Source organism: Brienomyrus brachyistius, chromosome 1 (genome assembly GCF_023856365.1).
Source record: "Brienomyrus brachyistius isolate T26 chromosome 1, BBRACH_0.4, whole genome shotgun sequence".
Taxonomy (NCBI): Eukaryota; Metazoa; Chordata; class Actinopteri; order Osteoglossiformes; family Mormyridae; genus Brienomyrus; species Brienomyrus brachyistius.
This window is the reverse complement of record NC_064533.1, coordinates 13,500,162-13,515,248: the sequence shown is the minus strand read 5'-3', so window position 1 is coordinate 13,515,248 and position 15,087 is coordinate 13,500,162. Positions and strand designations below refer to the sequence as shown.

At 51.1% G+C, this 15,087-nt stretch overlaps 1 protein-coding gene across 5 annotated transcripts in view; it reads left to right on the top strand.

Annotated features, from left to right (window-relative positions):
* The window catches only part of nav3 (neuron navigator 3), a 127,628-nt gene that overhangs the window by 63,281 nt on the left and 49,260 nt on the right, over positions 1-15,087 (top strand). For 3 of the 5 annotated variants that reach the window (XM_048970427.1, XM_048970417.1, XM_048970396.1), the window contains exons 6-9: positions 965-1,033; positions 5,579-5,721; positions 8,384-9,413; positions 12,375-12,490. In XM_048970427.1, the coding sequence (XP_048826384.1) occupies positions 965-1,033; positions 5,579-5,721; positions 8,384-9,413; positions 12,375-12,490 (1,358 nt within the window). The remainder of the gene's footprint in view (positions 1-964; positions 1,034-5,578; positions 5,722-8,383; positions 9,414-12,374; positions 12,491-15,087) is intronic. The other 2 variants (XM_048970437.1, XM_048970406.1) reach the window with 1 other exon arrangement.

The window sequence follows — 15,087 nt, the reverse complement described above, 5'->3', positions numbered from 1 at the left end:
TTCGTTCTTGTTCAGCTGTCAGAAGAAGTGTGATGCAGATTCACTTGTGTGCACACTTGGAAAAACATGGAAACTCAGTTTTATGAAAAAAAATCTGCAATCAAAAAACTGACCGTGCCAAAACCTTTTTGGTTTGGTTTCCTATGGTTTTTCTTTGGTTACTTATGGTCAAGGTTAGGACTGGGTAGGAGTTAAGGTTGTCATTGTTGGGATTAGGGTTTTGTTCATAGACATCAGTGATTTGGGTGTGTGTGTGTGTGTGTGTGTGTGTGTGGCCACCAAATGTCCCACACAGTGTGATAAAAACTTGTTATTTTGACATTGTGGGGACATTGTGGGGACATCGTGTGCGTACGCTAACACAGTTTGCCTGGGTTTCACAGGCTCATACTCACCGTCTTCTGATAACGAATGAGCCTTATTTAAATAAAATACCTCTTGTTTTCTTTCTGTCTTCCCTGCCCTGCGCTCACCCCCCACCCCCCACCCCAAAAGCCGCAGCTCCGTGTCTGGGCCCCGAGACGCGGGTCTGGGCCATAAGCCCTGACTTGAGCTTGAAGGATTTCCTATCTGCCTGTCGGGTTATATTTCTGCAAGCAGGGTGCTGTTTTTTGCTTTCTGGAGCCTCTCTCATGGACATAGATGTGATTTTGGTAGATCTCCAAGGCTGAGACGTATTGAATACTATATGGAAAATGCTTGTCACACATTTTCACAGGTGATGAAATTCATATTTATTCATGTGGCCTCAGTAACACACCCAAGACCTTCCCGTTCACTCTCTCCCCGCTCTTCCATTTGCTTGATACTCATTTCAGCCACAGTCACCCCACCCAACAACCTCCCCCCTCCACCCCCATTGCATTAGTGTGTCTCTTAAGTTGTCACCGTCCGGGATATTCGATGAAGCCGCTAACTTTGTCTCCTGCTGTCCTCTGTCTTCCGTCCTCTGCACTCTCCACAGTCTCGCCACCCGATATGCAGCACCGGCGAGTCACACGGGGGTAGCAAGCGGCCAGAAGAAGAATACAAGGTGAGTCTGTCTCGTCTGCTCACACGCGTTACATCAGAGGGTCCTGCTTCAGGCAGTACAGGCTGTAAACCACTAACCAGCTTAGTCACGTAATAAAATGAATTGCAATACATCCTAAATCACCTAAATGTGTGTCTACATAACCAGGCAGTACCATCCATCCATCCATTTTCCAAACCACTTATCCTACTGGGACGCGGGGGGTCCGGAGCCTGTCCCGGAAGCAATGTGCACGAGGCAGGGATACAACCCAGGACAAGGGACCAGCCCATCGCAGGGCACATTCACACACCATGCACTCACACATGCACACCTATGGGCAATTTAGCAACTCCAGTTAGCCTCAGCATGTTTTTGGACTGTGGGGGGAAACCTGAGTACCCGGAGGAAACCCCACGACGACATGGGGAGAACATGCAAACTCCACACACATGTGACCCAGGCGGAGACTCGATCCCGGGTCCCAGAGGTGTGAGGCAACAGTGCTAACCACTGCACCACCATGGCAGTACCCCAGCCCCAGCCCCCCAGGCAGTACCAGGGGAAGTAAATTAACTCACCAGATTTGTCTTGAAGATGCTATTAGGTTTGTGAAGCTCTTTTAATGGCTGCAATGGAGGATTATAAGTGCAGGGAATGCACCGGGGCTGGCTGCGGGTCCCTGCAGTAGGGCGACTGTACAGTGTACATACGGCACAGTCACGCCTCGAGAGGCCAGGAGTTAGTGACAACTTCCCAGAGTCGCAGAAGTCAGAGGAGTCGGACTCGGCACGGCGCCGCTGTGGTGACTCACTGCCTCTGGAACGTTTCCTCATTCCGATCGTCGTCATCTTACATGTCTCTATTTCACACAAAATGCCAGTTTATTTTGCTAGTTTTTGCAGGGTTATTGTGGCGTTTATTACACCTTTCCTCAGAAAAAGGGGGGCGTGGCTTCAGCCACAGGTAGCCAGACCGCGTTTAGTGTCTGGGCCATGGCTTGGAGGGGAGGGTCAGCGAACCTCGACCATGAAACAAGCTGCAATTGAGGCCGCGGAGCCATGTGATACTTCACAGTCCCAACTGCTGCGCCGTAATGAATCACTAATGGAAAATGACGTGTAGCTCGTGTCAGGCCTAAATTCATACCGCAGGTCCCGGGGCTTTCAGCCACATGTGCGATAGATTGTTAACCCTCTTTATGAGCCTGTGATTCTGTGGGTTTTTTTTCTGATAGGATTAACGTCACTTACATGATCGCTGTAGATTAATGTCCTTTATTACAGTTTCCAGCATACAGCAAAAACATTGTATACAAAAAGAAGCCATTTTGTAATATTATTATTAAGAATTAACAGAGCTGCTGAAATCAGCTATAAAAACTGAATGTCATTTTCAGCATCTTTCAGCAGAGGGCAGCATTGCACAGCCTGTGGGCAGTATTAATCGATTCAGGGCTGCTGTAATAGTTGCTCCGGTTGCGTAACGGCCAGCTGATTCTCTGTCCAAAAAGCAGCGTTCCATTTTGCTCCGGAAAGGCCTGTCAGGCTCCTTCACCTCTGTGACGTGTGCAGCAGATGGCAAAACCTTCTGTTTGGGTGCGAGCTCTGAGGAGCCCCCCACCCCCACATTAGCCGGGGGCTTTGTATGAGCTGCCTTTGGTGTCACCAGATGCTTCAAAGGCAGCGTGCTCATCAGGCGGCATGCAGGTTGCAATTTCAGACACCCAAGTTCTGGTTTATTTCTGAAAAATCTTTTACACCTTACAAAACTCCTGGTACAGTATGTGTGTCTGTGTATGTGCGTGCGTGTGTATGTGTGCTGTGTATATATATATATATATATATATATATATATATATATATATATGTGTGTGTGTGTGTGTGTGTGTGTGTGTGTGATGTGATATGTGTGTATACACTGTATTACCAAAAGTATTGGGACACCTGCTTTTACACACACATGAACTTTAATGGCATCCCATTCTTAACACATAGGCTTTAATATGGAGTTGGCCCACCCTTTGCAACTATAACAGCTTTGACTCTTCTGGGAAGGCTGTCCACAAGGTATAGTAATTTGTTTATGGGAATTTCTGAGCATTCTTCCAGAAGAGCATTTGTGAGGTCAGGCACTGATGTTGGACGAGAAGGCCTGGCTCACAGTCTCCGCTCTAATTCATCCCAAAGGTGTTCTATCGGGTTGAGGTCAGGGCTCTGTGCAGGCCAGACAAGTTCCTCCACACCAGACTCGCTCATCCATGCTCTTATGGACCATTCTTTGTGCACTGGTGCGTCACGTTGGAACAGGAAGGGGCCATCCCCAACCAGTTGCAGGAGCATGAAATTGTCCAAAATGGTTTTGAATGCTACAGCATTAAGAGTTCCTTTCACTGGAGCTAAGAGGCCAAACCAACCCCCTGAAAAATATCCGCACACCATAATCCCCCCTCCACCAAACTCTACACTTGGCACAATGCTGTCAGGCAGGTACCGTTCTCCTGGCAACTGCCAAACCCAGGCAGAGAAGCGTGATTTGTCACTCCAGAGAACACGTCTCTACTGCTTTAGAGTCCAGTGGCGGCGTGTTTTACATCACTGCATCTGACACTTTGCATTGCACTTGGTGACTTAAGGCTTGGATGCCGCTGCTTGGCCATAGAAACCAATTCCATGAAATTCTCTGCACACTGTTCTTGGGCTAATCTGAAGGACGGGATGGGAACATGTCCTGTACCCATATTCCACCAATGGCATTCTGGGATCATGAAAGTCAATGCAGTCTTATATACTTTTTATGTACCTGCTGTGCTTATTTGACAGATCTGACTTTCCTTCACATCTAGTGGGTAGCAAAAATGGAGCAAAGAGCAACAAATCGTAACTAACTTAAAAAGTCATGCGTCACAAAAATCCCAAATATAATAAACATTCAGTAAATGACTTATGGCCTAGATGATGTACTGATACTTTATTATTGGCTAGTATCAGGTCGTGCTCTAATGGTGAGTTTGCTGGTACGTACTGTACATGATAATGACCAAATCAAATCTCCCATCATCACATTACATGGTTACATTGTTTTGACACTTTTATGTGTTGTTTTTTAAGACTGATTCATATTTTTTGTTTATTACTGGCTATAAAAACGTCTACTTCCCCTGACAGCAGTGTTTGCCTGTAATAACCTTTTGAGATTAATCGCTAATTCATACTAAAGTGTCCTTCGCTGGCATCAGCCTTGGCTGTGGGACCGCAGACCCGCCCGCATGGACAATGAGAGAAACCTGGTCATTCTGCCGTGTGGGCAGACAAGATCTCAACTCACATTTTTATAGCGGGAAGATGTTTTTATGGCTTCCATGTTCGGGCCATTTTGTGTAAGCACGCCTCCGTCCTGCCCCTCCTTGAGGCCTGGCGTGTGATCACAGCTGCGGGGTCCGAAAGTCCCCCGCATTGGTGCGTAGCGACTCTGCATTATTCATCTGAACCTCAACATGGCATCATGTGTGTTTTATCCAGAAAAGGTTCCACATTAAACTACAAATCAGATTTGTACATTTCAGATGTCTGAGTGTTAATCAAGGCAAAGGGAGAATACGGTGGGTGGGGGGAGGGGGGGGGGAGGGTATGGCAAATCTTAGCACACCATGCTCAATGTTATGGTTTTTGCTTCGTGAGGTGAGCACCATGTCATTACTGGTAAACAGTGCAAAGTGTCAGTGTACACCACCACTCAAACCACACATGTTTGTAAACCTTGGGGGCCCCCTGCTGGCCACAAACAGTCACTACATTCGGAGAGGCAGAGGCCCCCAAGTGACTTTCTTAATCCGGCCCCAGAAACAACAAAACTCATACCTGAGCGCAAACTGCTTGTTGTCTAATTGTGTCCCAAACCATTAAAACGTGCTCTTTGCGGGCCTGGTGCAGTTCTCACAGGGCGTGTGTGTCATGTGATCCAGGTCAGTGAACATCTGGGCTGAGACTATGGTGCATGTCTACATCTCAGCCTGATGATGTATAACGTAACAAAAACAATGGTTTGCTGTGATCCCGTTCTTATTCAATTAAAGACAAAATGTTTCCCGAAACTATTCATCGCTTAAATGATCTTATCTGATCTTCTATAAAGGTCTGTATACATGTTATGAATACTGGATTTGAGTACCTGCCTTGAGTTCCTGCCCTGATCATAGTTTATATAGACTTTACAGTTTACAGTTACAGCTTTAAGAGAGAATTCATGCACGTGTTTTTGAATCACAGGAAGAAAGTCACATGGACACTCTATGAGCTCCAAAGACTTATACTTCATTTGGTTCTTCTGCTTAGTACAAGATCGGATCCACTTTTGTCTCCATAGCCACTTGAAGAGTTGATGCATAGTCCTTTCAGGAATGCATTCCTGCGCACCGCTGCCGTAACCAGCCGTTACCTTTGCACTAGTAGCCTTCCCCGTTAGCTCTACCTCATCAATACCATGGCAGTCGTCACTATTGAGAGGTGAACCAGCTGCACCCTGTATCCAGCTGCTTCCCTCAGCTTGTGTCTATGTGTGTTACAGACTGCCGGGGCCCTCCAAGGCTTCCGCTGCGGGCAGCGGGGTCAGCAAAGCCCAGGGAGCGTCGAACCTCAACCGGCGGAGCCAGAGCTTCACCAGCATAGACAAGGGCAAGCCCCTCCAGTATGCAAGCGGCAACGACAGAGGTGGGCGGGGCTGTGGCAGTGGGTGGGGCCTAGTGCACCGCCATGAGTCTCTAGACCATTGTCATTCACTATGTCTATCCACTAGATGGCACCATTAAAATATTTTTGGAAAATGATCACCTTCAGTATTACCTGTACAGAGTAATATTCTGATTATCAGAGTTACCTGGAGAAACTGTCAGTTTTTTGTCTCAATGTGCATCATAAATCAGGCAATAAGTCACATGGAACATTAAGGCACATGGAAGATTCACACATTCTGAAAAAAAGGCCTTTTTCATTATGATGATCTTATATGCATATAATATTGTCTCTGCCTGTGATGATGATGATGGTTCAGGATTCAGGACACATTCTGATTTCCTGCATCCTTAACCACACAATCTGTGTTGTCCTGCCCTGCTCCCCAATGCCATGCTTTTGGTTCCAGTTGTAAAACAAGCTGATATAATGGTCACTTATTGGTTTGGCCCCCAATCTCTCCCACGTCTCCTCTCTTCTCCCCCACGTCTGGCTTCTGTGAGACACTCTGGTCCAGTTGCTAACTGTGTTAGTGTCAGTGTAGCCTCCCTGCCTGGGCACATCCATGCTGTTCCAGGGGAAAACCGGTATGCAACGTCAGGACTATTCTGGCACGCTTTCGTGAATTACAGAGTGGAATTGGTGTTAAGAATAGGGAATAAGGAATTAAAATGATGCTCTATTATGACTGTGAAAGTGGAAAACCAAGCAGGAAATTTCATGAATGAGAAGCTTTCTCAGAGTATTTATTTGTGTATGAGCGGGTCGGACAGATACTGTAGGGTGCGGCGGGTGGATCCCCATCTGAACTGCTGTCCTGCTTGGCAGGTGGAGCTCAGTTTAGTCACCGTCCGGCTCCTGTCTGCCTGCTGTACTGCCACCGTCGAGGTCCAGCAGCTGATGTGTGTGCAGCCAGGTCAGCATTGCCATGAAAACCCACAATCCCGCTGCCATGGGTTGGAATTTGAGCCAGAAGAGTGCTGGTGTGCACGGTTCGCGCTCCAACAGTTAGTGGTTGGGTTACGTGTGGCACAGTAGGTCAGGATGCTGCGTCTGCGATCAAATGGGCACTGGTTCACATCCCGGGGTTTGCAGAGTGAGCAAAGTCCCCCAGTTTCTCCAGAAACTACCTAACAAAGCCCATTCTCAAAAAATTTACATTACTGTGGATAAAGGTGTCTGGTCAATAAATACAACATTTTAATGCCATTTGTGGACACCTTTATTCCCAGGATGTTGATGCATTTACAGAAGCTGTTAAATTTTACAGCTTGTTGCAAAATTCGTGTAACTTGTTAAGTGGCCCTGGCTGATACTGACGCATGGTGGAGGGGCTTTAATGGCCGCAGAGAGCCTGCGAAATCGACCCCTCCTGCCTCGCGGATGTGTCTCCCAGGCTTCAGGGGTTTTCTTGATGCCCCTCGGGGGATGCTCCCGGTCCGTTTGCGCTAACAGGAGCGCAGGTGCAAATTATAGGCATGCGGTCATGCTGCTGAGTCCGACTGGGTGTCAAATAGCACAGACAGTGCAGGTCTAGTGCAGAGCCCAGTTACAGTAGCCTGCCTGATCAGAACCTCTTCAACACCGGACCTCCAGGAGAGCATTTCACAGAAAGGTCATTGCCATTCAGGCCACCTGATTGGGTGGTGTGAACAGTGGGCGTGCCTCCATTTGGCCAATAGGGTGCATAGATTTGCTAGGGAAACAGGGGTTGCCATGCATTCCTGGAGGTGTTGGGGGTGATGAGTGTGCACATGCACAGAGAGCCTGGCTGTGTGCATTTGTGTGTTACCTGTCATGGTTTGATCAGTGTTCATACAGGTTCACAGTGGTTTGTGTGGTTTTCATGCAACTTTTGAGGCAGTGAAATACTTCACAGGCCAGCAGGGCGCAAAATTAATCTCTCGTTCTTAGTGCTGTTCTGACTACCCACACCAAACTCATCTTTGGTACCAAATAATTCATGATCAGAGCGGAGAAAGTGTTTAAATGTGCATACTGTAGGAGTCTGTCAGTCCCGGCTGCTCTCAGCTGTTAGAGAATATGCCCTCCTGGCCTCTCTGATACCCAGGAGGTGCTGGGGACAGAATTACTGCCAAGGAGAATTTCTTCATAGACACCTGTTGATGCCTTCATAGCACCTAGCTCCTGTAACTCAGTAAGCACCCTATGTTGACAATGTGAAGGTTATGAGCTCAAATCCCAGCACATAAATCGTCACCCTTTTCTCTACTGTAAGTCACTTTGGATTCAAGTATCAAGCAGAAGAATAAATGTAAATATCCCCACCTAGCAAGAGGCAATATTGGCCACCGCTCTGCTCATCACCTGGGAAACGAGCAGAAATGTAAGCATTACCTCACGCCCCACTGCGACCTCAGAAGTACAGGTGGAAGGACATAGAGTAAACCTGAGTCACTAAGGATTATATGAAGTGGTTTGTGTTTGTTGCTGTTCGGTGTCTCCTAGATTGGAAGAGATTGGCAGTAGGTTGCTGGTTGATGTGTGATTCTACGTCCCTGACTGCTGCTCTCCTACTCCATGGTGTTTTTGCTCAGAAACCGCTATGCTGCTAATATTCTTCGCACTGTATCTGAGTCCTGAGTTGTTTATCGACTGTCCATCACTACCTTGTCCCCAGCAGAAGCAGCGACGGGCATTCCTCAGCCTGGCAGCATGAACGGAAGTGCCCCCCCGCCGGCCCCCACCCCCACCCCCACTGGCGTCAACGGGCAGCAGCTGGTCTCTGCCATCCCCTCCCCCACCGCCAGCAAGCCCTGGCGTAGCAAGTCCATGAACATGAAGCACAGCGCCACTTCCTCCATGCTGGCTGTCAAGACACCCAGCCCGGCCACCTCTCCCACGCCCCCCTCTGGCCCCGGCCCGGGCCCTGGCCCCGGGTCCGGCCTGTCCCCCGACCGCTTGAGGCCCCCGCTGACTGAGGCGCCCAAGTCGGCCGGCGGGGGCCAGAGGTCCATGATGGACAGGTTCAGGGTGCTCCACGGGCGTCCGTCCTCCAGGCCCGTGGCAGAGCTGCCTCTGCAGGAGGAAGAGACACTGTCAGAGCTGGGGGAGGACGTGCCAGCCGGGCCGGACTCCGTCTGCAGCAGCCCCCGCTTGTCGGCCAAGTCCTCCAACTCCGGAAACGGCAAGAGTTCCTCCAAGGCCCCTGGAGGAAAGTCACCACTGCTGGCCAAGGAGAAGGAGGACAAAGGGAAGGTTAAGTGCAAGGCTGGAGGCCTCCCCAAGGAGGAGAAGGAGCAGCCGGCTGAGCCTGGCAAGAAGAACTCCAAGATCGGCAGCCTTATTCCCAAGGGGGGCAAGTCCTCAGCAGTCAAGAAGGAGGGCAGCATGCCGGCCTCTAGTGGCATCCCCAAGCCGGGTCAGAAGGCGGCATCTCCGGGGGGCAAGGCAGCAGGGGGCCCTTCTGGCCTGAGCCCAGGGGCCCGGGAGCCAGAGAGACCCAAACTGACCAAGGGCAGCCAGACCTTCTACGCTCAGCGCTCGCTGGAGGGCCGTCGCGCCAGCATGGTGTCGTCCAGCAGCACGTCGGCGCTGTCCGGAGCCATGGTGACGCCTGGGGGCACGCAGGCAGCGAATGGCGCGGTGCAGCTCCCCCAGCAGCAGCACAGCCACCCCAACACCGCCACCGTCGCCCCCTTCATGTATAGGTGAGCAACTGCAAGCACGGATTGGGAAGAGAAGGGTTTCTACCAGAAATGAGGTTTGATTCTGGATTAGATCTGTACATCTAAATGAATATCAAATTAAATTGTAAAGGTGGGATACGAGCCCCAGGTGGTGTGTTAGTTACAGAAACTAAAAGTCAAACGAAGGAAGGTCGCTTAACAGATGTTACCCTGTCACACACAGCAGGCAAGCTGTGCGTTATAAACACATCATCTCTGGGGGATAAATTTCAGCGGAAGCAGTTGAGCAAAGGTTTATTAGAAGCATATTTATGAATCGGTTTGAGCTGCTCAGTAAATGGCTTTCTTATGTTTCGATGCTCCTGCTTGAGAGTCAGCACAGTGTTGCTTCAGTTCTTTTGGAATATGGGGGAGAAAAGAGGAATCCCAAGACAAACCAGGTTGGAAGGGTGGATCAGACTTGCATGGCACTGCCCCTCTTATCAGGTTCTCATGGGATATCGGACCCCCCCCCCCTCCCCAGAACCACACAAAAAGCCCAATTTACATTGTATTTATAACGGACGCAGTGAGCCGCCTTGTTAGCCGGTCGGACAGACGCAGAACTCCCACGTATCAGCTGTCTCTCCGGCAGCCTTGGACCAAGCTCTCTGACGTGAAAACAGATAAATGCAGCTCTGATTACAGCTCCCTGCTGAGACGCCCGCCATCGGTGTGCGAACTTCACGTGGTGTTTAGGGACAAGCGTTTAGATCAGTGCTACTTCTTTGCCAGCTATCCCTGCCCCACACACGAGTCCCAGCTGTCTCTCAGCTTCTTATTGACTGATTGACACCTGAACCGAGTTTGAGAACTGCTGGTTTAGATGGTGATGTTCGGGGTAGGCGCGGGGGTGGGGGGGTGGAGGGGCTGTCTCTTGAGGCATATTTGGAGCGACAAGAAAAGCACTGTGTGGAAATTGAACGAGCTTTTTTATCCGGCGCTCGCCAGGATAGCCTTACGGTGCAGCATCTTCGGAAATAACGTCTTGGCATCCGAAGCTGTGCTCGCCACTTTCTGTTAATGATTTCAGCAGCCGCTTGGTCTCTGTATATATTCAAGGATGTTCTCAACCTTCAGACATTCGGCTCTGGGTGTGGCTCTGGCCAGTGTTTGGTCCAGAGGCCCTTCAGCCAGCATAAACCCGGAGCAGTCTTGGGGAGTCGCCATGGGGGCAGAAGCTCTGAAGGAGCCCCCTTTGATTTGTTTATCTCAGATCTTTTAACAACCATGCTCTCTGATTCCAAGGCCGTGTTTCCCAAAACCTCCATAGTGTTAAACTCATCATTACTTCAGAGAGAGAGAATTCAACATGATGAAGCCCAGAGTGATTAGGTCTCTGTGCTAAGCTCTGGATGTCTTATGGTACTAAGCGACACCACTGGTTACCGTGTCCCCTGGACTTCTTCTTGTCTCCAGTAGCACAATAAGTCGAGCATTGTGCTAACAACACCAAGGTCATAGGTTCCCAGGGAGCCCGCATACATTGTAACCTTTTCCTCCCCTTTAAGTGTCTTTGGATAAAAGTGTGAGATGAATGATAATGTGCTGGTCAGGCCAGGCAGTCAGAGCACAGCAGTGTCACGGTGTTGGTACGTTACAAGTGTTGTCTTACTGGCCTTTGCGTTTCTGGAATTTTCCAGACCTGGAAGGAAATGCACGATAGGCTGGCACGTCTCACACCCCCTGGTGTGAGCGCTGCACCCCCTTCATCGCCAAACGTCACGGCTCCTGCACTGACACGGGCGAAAGGGCGTAATTAATGAGCCAGAAATAAATAAGCGCGTGTCCATGCCATTATTTCAGAAGGCTCCTAATCTATTTTACTTAAATGTTTGTCAAGGTGGATCATTGGGGAGGGGGGGTGATTGGATTTTTCTGCGGTAAAGTGCAGAAATTCAGGGAGGCTGGCAGCAGAACGCAGGCTGTGCTTCTCTCGTCGCCTCTCTGCCAGACTGTCCTGCGACGCTGTCGGCACGGCGTAGATGGGGGGGGGGGGGGGGGCGGGGGGGGGGGGCGCAGCAGCATGGTGAGGTGTGTCTATGTGCAGGCAGCTCTTTGTTATGTGTCCATTGCCAAAAACATCCCTCCCCCTCATCAGCTGGGGGCAGCAGATTAGCTGTGAAGTCCAATTTCTTGCACTGCGTACTGTGGGACTCATGTGTGATGGGTGTGGATGTATGGAACACGCATGCACTGTAGAGGGGCTCTGGACCAGATGCTGCACGGTGCCACACCCAGACCCATATGGTTCAAGGTGAGAAGATGCTTGAATGTCTGTGTTCACTGCTGAGGCCCGGACGCTGCGATCGGGTGGCACTTTCTGATTTGCTGAGATGCTGGCCTTGCGGACTCACACCTGCAGACTAGGGAATCCTGCCCCCCGTCCCGTGTGGAGTGTTCATCTTCACCCTGTGGGTTTCATCCCACAGACCAGAGCCCACCAGGCTAGGCAATCTGGTTTTTCTAAAATGATTTTACTGTGTGATTGTGTTCATGATCGACTGGCATCCCATGAAAGGTGACCCCTGCCTTTCGCCCTCTGCATTCTGGCTCTTACCCTGTACTGGATAAGTGGACATAGAAGATGGATGGATGGATGGATGGATGTTTAAAGCAGCATGATTTTCAGATTATTACATGATGGCAGAACTGCGTCCGCCACCCATTCTATCTGCATCAAAAGTGATTACATGCAGTTTCTCTTTCCTGTGGGGGACAATGTTTTCTTTTAAGGGGTTGTTAGGTACTTGTAGGTAAATACTGATAGAATAAATGCCGTTCATGTTAAACCCTGTATTTTGGATGCCCGTGACCCTGTGACCCTATGAGTGAGTGAGTGAATGAATGAATGATCCCAAGCTGAGGTCTTCTTAAGGGGGAGTGTGTGTGATGGCTCCTAGCTGAATTTCAACCCCCCCTCCCCACGGTGTTCTGTTTCAGGACCTGCTCGGAGAACGACTGCACCTCCGTGGTGCCCCCAGACGCCTGCCTCAGCCCAACCAAGGGAGACCTGGTCTACAGTAAGACAGCCAAACAGTGCCTGGAGGAGATCTCGGGTAAGTATCTCTAACCCCCCCCCCCCCCCCCCCCCCCCCGCAAACGGCTGTGTGGCAGAGATCTAGGGATCAGCGGGAGGAGGTTGGTCACCCCCAACCTGCTGGGGGTCCTGCTGAAATTTGTGTTTTCACCCAACAGAGAAGCAGAGTCACAGATTGGGTTTGTGTGGAGAGGGCTTTGTTTTAATGAGCGATTTGGGCTCAGAGGTGTCGGTCGTGGTTTGAAGGGTGCAGACATGATGATTTGGAATTGTTCTGACGGTCTTTTTCAGACTGAACCCATGCTAAAAACAATGAAAGAAAAAGTGCTTTCAGACCCAAGCCGCCTACAACACACACTCACACTCAAGATTTAGCATAAGGGTAAGAGAGTCCCACCTGGGCTTCCTGTCAGTCAGTGGAGACCCCTGTCTGCAGCTGTAGATGTTGCTGCTTTCACCGCCCTGTTCTGACACATGCAGCCTGACCGCACCCCCTGCCTCTGGGGCTGCGGCTGGAGCCAGTGTTGGCAATGCATGCCTCTGGCACTGTAGACCCCTTACAACACACCTACCTGATAAGGGGCTCCCTGATAAGAACAGGCTGCGGGCTAATTGCAGGCCATCTGCATGGTGCCTTGTGCATATTGGGGGGGGGGGTGGGTGACATGCTGGAGGCCATTCCCTGGTGGGGGGCTGCATGCCTATATCTTACAGGGGGCTCTCAGACACTATAGATGACTCACAGAAACTCATAGCCGCTAGAGGGGGCTTATAGACGCTACAGACAGCTCACAGTCGCTGTGGGAGGCTCACAGATGATATGGGCAGCTCACAGACACTACAGGAATATCAGGACATTATCAGAGGCTCACAGACACTATGGGAGGCTTACAGACAGTACGGTCAGCTCATAGACAGTACAAGCAACCCACACATACTATGAGAGGCTCAGAGACGGTATAGGCGTCTTACAAATGTTATGGGCAGCTCACAGACAGTATGGGAGGCTCACAGACAGTGCGGGTAGCTCACAGAAATTGTGGGAGACTCACAGATGGTACAGGTGGCTCATAGACGCTACAGACGGCTCACAGACACTATGTGAGGCTCTCAGGTGGTACAGGTGGCTCATAAACGCTACAGATGGCTCACAGACACTATGTGAGGCTCTCAGATGGTACAGGTGGCTCATAGACGCTACAGACGGCTCACAGACACTATGTGAGGCTCTCAGGTGGTACAGGTGGCTCATAAACGCTAAAGACGGCTCACAGACACTATGTGAGGCTCTCAGATGGTACAGGTGGCTCATAGACGCTACAGACGGCTCACAGACACTATGTGAGGCTCTCAGATGGTATAGGTGGCTCACAGACGCTGCAGGGAGCTTGGGGGGATTGCAGAAACTACGGGCAGCTCACCAATATTTCGGAAAACTCATAGATGCTACGGTTGATTCACAAGCAGGTCACAGGGAGGCTTATTGACACTATGAGGGACTCACAGATGCTTGCAGGCAGCTCACAGATGCTACTGGAGGCTAAAATACACTTCAGGTGGCTCACAGATGTGATGGGCAGCTCACAGCCCGTATTTGTGAACGATCTGCAGCATCAATTACTTCACAGGGAGGGAGACTAAATGGCTGGTTATCTTCTGAAGGGAGGGCTGAGCGAAAGGTGTGTGGGGGGTGGAGACAGACTGAGAGAGCGAGAGAGAGAGAGAGTGAGAGAGAGAGAATTGGACAGAGAGGGAGCGGGTGAGGTTTATCCATTCTCTCAGCAGTGAGTGAGGCGGTGACTGAAGAAGGGGACGAGAGAGTGAAGGAGAGAAACAGCTCTGTGTATGGACAGATGGGGGGGCAGTGGAGGCATGCATAGGCTGGGGGCTGGGTGCACAGCGTGTCACCACCTTTCATCGCTCAGTAGGGACCCTCTGTGAGCCGACCTGAGCTGTCCATGTGAGGGTGGGGCATGCAGGGAGCAGCAGACAGGTAGAGGAGGCTGAGCAGCGGCTGCACTGAACGTGAACAGGAGCAGCGATGCGCAGGGGAGCAGAGTTCTCCGTCTTCCAGGCTGCGAGCCCCCCGAGGCGAACGCTAGCGGTCCCCACTGAAGCCGGCCTCCGCAAGCCGCGCTCGCTCTCCAACCTGGCACTGCAGGGCGCTACCGAGCCAGGGGCCGGGGAACCCAATGAAGACATGGTGCTGCCGTGGGGGGGTTCTAGGTGGGAGGGGCTAAGGGGGGCAAGTGGAGCCACCAGGGCACGGTCGCTGTCTCTCTCCCTGTTCCGGGTTCTGTCTGCTCCCGAGTCCTCTCCCCCACCGGAGGCCCCCGTGTCTCTGCGATGTCAGTGGGGTGAGGTCAGCGGCCCCAAGTGGGTGAGGGAGGGCACGGACGAGGAGAGCAGCGGGGGGCGCTCCGACGACGAGGGCCCATCTCGGGTTGCGCCCCCCTGGGCGGAGGACGAGGAAGGGCACGGGTGCGTCCGCGAGGGTGCGGCTCATTTGGACCGGGACGTGATCCTCACCATGCTGGGGGACCTGGAGCAGGCCCTGAACACCTCGCCACGCCGTAAGTGTCACCTGATCTCGCCAGCTGCCACACGCACCAGCCG